Source organism: Corvus brachyrhynchos, unplaced genomic scaffold (genome assembly GCF_000691975.1).
Source record: "Corvus brachyrhynchos isolate BGI_N302 unplaced genomic scaffold, ASM69197v1 scaffold5, whole genome shotgun sequence".
Taxonomy (NCBI): Eukaryota; Metazoa; Chordata; class Aves; order Passeriformes; family Corvidae; genus Corvus; species Corvus brachyrhynchos.
In genome coordinates this window covers 6,319,635-6,324,784 of record NW_008238321.1, presented here as the reverse complement: position 1 = coordinate 6,324,784, position 5,150 = coordinate 6,319,635, and the positions used below count along the sequence as shown (strand labels likewise).

The 5,150-nt window shown below is 58.6% G+C and overlaps 1 protein-coding gene across 1 annotated transcript in view; it reads right to left on the bottom strand.

The window, feature by feature from the left end:
- Positions 1-2,446, bottom strand: part of LOC103615384 (GRB2-related adapter protein) — a 6,220-nt gene extending 3,774 nt beyond the window's left edge. The window contains 2 exon segments of the mRNA XM_017734050.1: positions 526-746; positions 1,783-2,446. Coding sequence (XP_017589539.1) covers positions 526-746; positions 1,783-1,860 — 299 coding nt within the window. The 5' untranslated portion in view covers positions 1,861-2,446.
- Between the last annotated feature and the right edge of the window lie 2,704 nt (positions 2,447-5,150).

Genomic DNA, 5,150 nt, shown 5'->3' with positions numbered 1-5,150 from the left:
AGCTGCCGAAACGAGCTGCAGGAGCAGAGTCCCCGTGTCCTATCCCTGCCAAGGCTGTGCCCGGGTGTTTCAGGTCCCTGGGCCATGAAGATTCTCTGCTGCTGTTAAAATTACCCGGTGAATGATCAGCCAGGGAGTTTAGCACGGAGCATCTCCCAGTGCCAGCCCTCCAGGTGCTGCATGGAAGAGGCCGTGTCTCGCTCATGTCGGGTTGTTATCCCAAGCTGGAGAAGCAGTGGGATGTGCCCCGGGCTGCCCCGAGCCCACGCGTTGGCTCTGGCATTTAAATGTGATTTACCAGGGGCTAATGATACATAAAACACAGGTTCAGTCAGGGATGGATTAAGCTGGGTTTTAATAACACAGTAATAGGATTGTGTTTAATGCAGCTGTAATCCCATAACGCTTTGTTATTCCTCAATTATCATTTATTTAGTGGCAGTGCGGTGTGAGGGTTGGATTTTTGGGGGTATGTGGGTGTTCTGCTGCCTCCTGTCCCCTCGGGCTGTGGTGGCGTTGGCAGACTGACCCGGCAGGCAGACCCCATCTCTATGACTCAGTTTCCCCACGTGTGGGACTACCCTGGCTCGTGGCAGACCTTTGGGAATTGGGATGCACCGTTGGGATTGCTGCTGGGATGGTACTTACGGGTGTGGCTTGACCTTGATGTAGTTCTTGGGGACAAAGCCCTCGCAGCCGAACAGCTCAGCCTTGTACCAGTTCTGGTCATCTTCCATGTTGAGGATCTGAGGCGGGGGAGGAGCAGGGAGGTGTCAGCCTGGCTGCCTTTCCCCTGGGAGGGGGGCTGAGTGGGATCCCACTGCTGCCCCAGAGCCCACAACATCCACCAACACCCACACTTTCCCCTGGGGAAAAAGGGCTCTGACAGCGCTGGCACGGTCTGGGGGGTTTGGGGTCATCTGTACAGAGCTGGAAGGTGTCTGGTGTTGTCCCAAACCCCCGCCCAGGGAAGAGGATGAAATCTGTCCCTGGAGCAGCCGGGACGTCAGCCAGGCCCCCGCGTCCCCCGGGACGGTGGCAGTGGGTGCTGACACCGCTTCCGTGTGACAACATTTTCCAGCCTCCCACGCAGGGGCCCGGGGCCCGCACAGCTGTGAAAACAGGATCCGAAACCCCGGGTCAAGGCACGGGGAAAACACGCCGGGAGGCAGGGACGGCACGGCAGGTTTGGGGCTCTGGGTTACAGCCGCGCTGTGCCCTCGCCCTCCCCGGGGGGCTACAGAGTGCCAGGGGTCCGGGAGGAGCCGGAGAGGGATGAGCAGCTGGGCAGGGAGTGGGTGCCCTCACTCCCATCGCGGGGCTGCTGCCCCCCCAGGGATGTTCTGAGCCTTCCTGAAGCTTTTTGGGATTCCCAGGCGGCATCTAAGAGCCCACCCCACTGCCAGTGCCTGGGTGGGTGTTTGGGTACATGCTCCCCGCCGCCGGATCCCTGTGACCTCCAGTGCCCCCAGGACAGGGAAAACGTGTCCCAGCCCTGGGGAGCTGCCGCAGAGCACAGCTGGTGGCACTGATAGCCAGGGAGGCCACAGGCCCTGTCCCAGCTGGGGTGTCTCCCTCTGGAGATATGCCTGGTGGCACAGACAAGCAGGGAATGCTGCTCCACACTCCAAAATCCTCGAGGCTGGCTCCTTACATCCCACAGAAAGCCCCAGAAGCAATGAAGTCAGGGACAAAGAAAGCGCTGGTGTCACCATGTGCCCACTCTGTCCCCCAAAACAGAAGCATCCAACCCCCCTGGCTGGTGACCCCTGCCCGCGGTACCTTCAGGGTGTCCCCTTTCTGGAAGGGCAGCTCGTCCTTCTCCGTCGCCTGGAAGCTGTACAGGGCCACCGACTCCATGGCTGTGTCGGGGAGGCTGGAGGGGTCCTGGGGCTGTCTGGGGCTCGCACCCCGCAGGGCTGTGGGGTCGGGGCTGAGCACACGGTGCGGCGGCGCCGGCGGGCAGGAAACTGCGCTGATGTCAGCGCTGCCGGGGCACCACGCGGGCCCTGCCGCGGCCACAGCTGCCCAGAGGTGGGGGGGAGGTGAGGGAAGCCGTGCCAGCCCACCCGGGTGCCAGGGGACCCGTGTGCCAAAGGATGGCAGCAGGACTTGGCATTTTCTCCGCAGTGAGTGGTGGGCTGCTGTTGAGCTTTTGATGGGGTACCCTTCCTTCTCAGACCAGGGCAAGAGAGCAGAGGAGGCTGCTGTTCTGCTGAGTTCTTTATTTCATAGTCTCATAGCTTTCTTGAAGGCAAAGTTTGAAGGGGGTTCATGATAAAGGCAAGCAGCAACAGCAAACAGCAGGCAAAACCAGCTTCTTCTATATGCTCTGTATGCTCTATATGCTCTATACCCTATATGCTCTATACTCTATATTCTTTCCTACAGAAGTGTGGATTATATTTGTTAATTGACCAATAAGATTAACACACAATTCTAGTTTTTCTTTCCTTAACCTATCCTGGTCTAATTCTAACATTCGTAAGCCTTACACAAGTGTTACACAGGTATTACACAGATTTGTGTGTACAGTTTCTATCAGCTCTTATTCTTTATGTGAACACTCTATCTAAAAAATGGGAACAGTATAATTCTGTCTATGTTTTGTCTAAAGTAAAGAATTCTGTGAGAAGGTAACACTGCTGCAGTAAGAACTGTGTTTAAGGTCTCTGCTACAGCTTTTTAATGTTTAAGGCACTTAGCTTATATTTCTACTAAAAGTTAAAAAATCTATATTTCTATTCCACTTTGGTGTGGCTTCATGTATGTCAGCTTGTCCAAAGGTTTAAATTCAGCCCCTGTGCTTTGGCTTCCCTCTGGGCCTGAATCCAGAGGAGCTTTCACTCCAACAGGCAGCGGCCGGGATTTGGATGGGAACAGGATGGTGATGGGCTGGGCATGGGTTGAGGATGTTGGGAAGGGTGTCTGGAGAGCACAGGCAGTGCTGATGGGGGAATCTCTGGTGCCTTGGAAGGGCTGAGCTGCCAAAAGGGGGCTTGGTGGGGAATGGTTGTTCCAGAAGCAAGAAAATCGTAGCGGGTGGGAATGGCGGAGGCGGAGGGAGGTGGGTGGATGCACACACCTGGTTTCTTCAGAATTCAGAGTGAACACTCCGTGTCTCAGCTCTGAGCAGCGAGCTTTCAGCACAATTGATACTGGCTTTTTGGGCTGTGGCCCCTTGGGGGGGTTGATTTTTTCCAGTTTTCTTCTGCAGGGCTAGGGAATAAAAAATCCCTTTTAGACTAAAACTGAGCGCTAAAACTTCCTGCTGCTCCCGTGGGCGTCAGGCACGGAGTCTGCAGGGCTCGCATGCCGGGTATCATTCCCAGCGGGAAGGTCTCCAGAGCTGTTCAGCCTTCCTGTGTGTGGGCTGGGGCATGGAGCGCACGGAAAATCCGCCAGACACTGCCTTGCTTTGCTGCGAGGAATTAAACCAGGGACAGCTGCAGCGCAGTCCCTGCCCATGGATTTGGGCATTTTCCAGTGAGGAGCAGGATGCTGCTGCCATCTGCCCGGGGTGGGATGAGCCATGGTGCTTGTAGGGCCACTGTGGGGACACGGGCTCAGTGATTCACCTCTCCCAAACCTTAATCCCACTTCCTGACTGCATCTGAAAAGCAAATGCCCTGTAACACCCCACTGAGGGCATTTCCAGGCCCCCAGTGCCTGTGGGAAGCAGAGAGGGATGTGCAGGGTGTCCCTGGGTGTCCCCACACCCAGTGAGGCACAATCCCCAATGGTCATCCTGGGATGTGCTGGTCCAGGGGACATGGAGATACTGGGAAGGCCAGGAAGGTCAGGAGGCCGTGGGAAGAGGCTCTGTGTGTGCTCGCCTGTCATATGGAGGATGGGACTCAGCAAATCCCTACGTCCCAGAGAGCCCCAGGGGATGGGAATGCAGCAGGAAATCATCTCGGGATGAGCTTCCTCTACCCCTCAGCAGCCCTGGGGAGGATGGAACTGGATATTCCCTGGGGAAAGCAGCCCAGCAGAGCCTCTGCTCCACCCTGCTGCGGCCAAGGGCCTGATCCTGTCCCTGGTCCATCAGCCCAAACTGGATGATGCAAAGGCCACTCCAGGCTATGCCTGGTGGGGAACAATAGGGCAGGGGGGGTGTCTGGGCACGGGAAAGGGTTGGCGTGGGAGAAACCTGCAGCCCAGGAGTGGGCTATTAGAGCAGCAATCGGCTGTGCCAGGGGTGGACACCGGGACCCGTTTTGGGGTTTGGCTTCCTGGAGCAGCAGGGAGGCTTGGGGGGCACCTTGGGGTGTCTGGGCTGGAGCCACACGTGATCCCACAGCGCCTGGGCGGGGGCACAGGACAGTGGGGTCACAGAGGGTCCTCAGGCCTTGGCGCAGTGGCCGGACTCAGGACCGGAGCAGGATGGGATCGGCCAGCAGATGGCAGCAGTGCCCCAAGGGACACTGGGGACACCGGGGACACTGGGGACACTGGGGACAGTGCCACCTGCCCCTCCACTCAGGCTCTAATGAGGCAGGCCGCCCCTTTGTCGTCTCTGTCCTGCCACCGCCTATATCGCACCCTGTCCCCGACCCCCTTCCCTCGCTCCGATCCCTCCTGCTGCCCCGGCCGTGGTCCCCGGGCGACCACCTTCTGGTCACTGGTGGCCAGCTCGTGGCTCGCTGTCCCTGGCTGCTGTCTGAGCACGTGTGGCCACTGTGGGGGTGACAGCAGCACCCGCGCCCCAGGAGAGGCTGGGCTGATGCCAGAGCAGTCTGTGGCCCCTTTTCTGGGTTGGGAGCCAAGCTCTGCAGTGCTCAGCTGGTCCCTGGGTGCCTCACCCCAACCCGCTGTGCCAGCCGTGAGCCGATGCCTGGCAGGGTGGCATCCTAGGGAACCTGTCCCGTTATCCCTGTGCCCTGCATGTCCCCAGTGTTCAGAGGGACACAGGAGGTGACACATGGTTGCTGTTGGTTGGGTGTCAAAGCCTGAACTTTGGAGTGAGGCGCTGAGCTCAGCTCAGCCTGCAAGGAGATCCCAAGGGATGCCATGGATCACCCGAGGGCAGAGCAGAGGGTGGGAGCCCACCCTGCCCTGGGTTTCCCCACCAGCCTGGGCTGCCTCTCCCTCCACGCAGGGGAGTTCTGTGACCCTGGGGACAGGCGGAGGAAGGGGCCAGGCGCAGC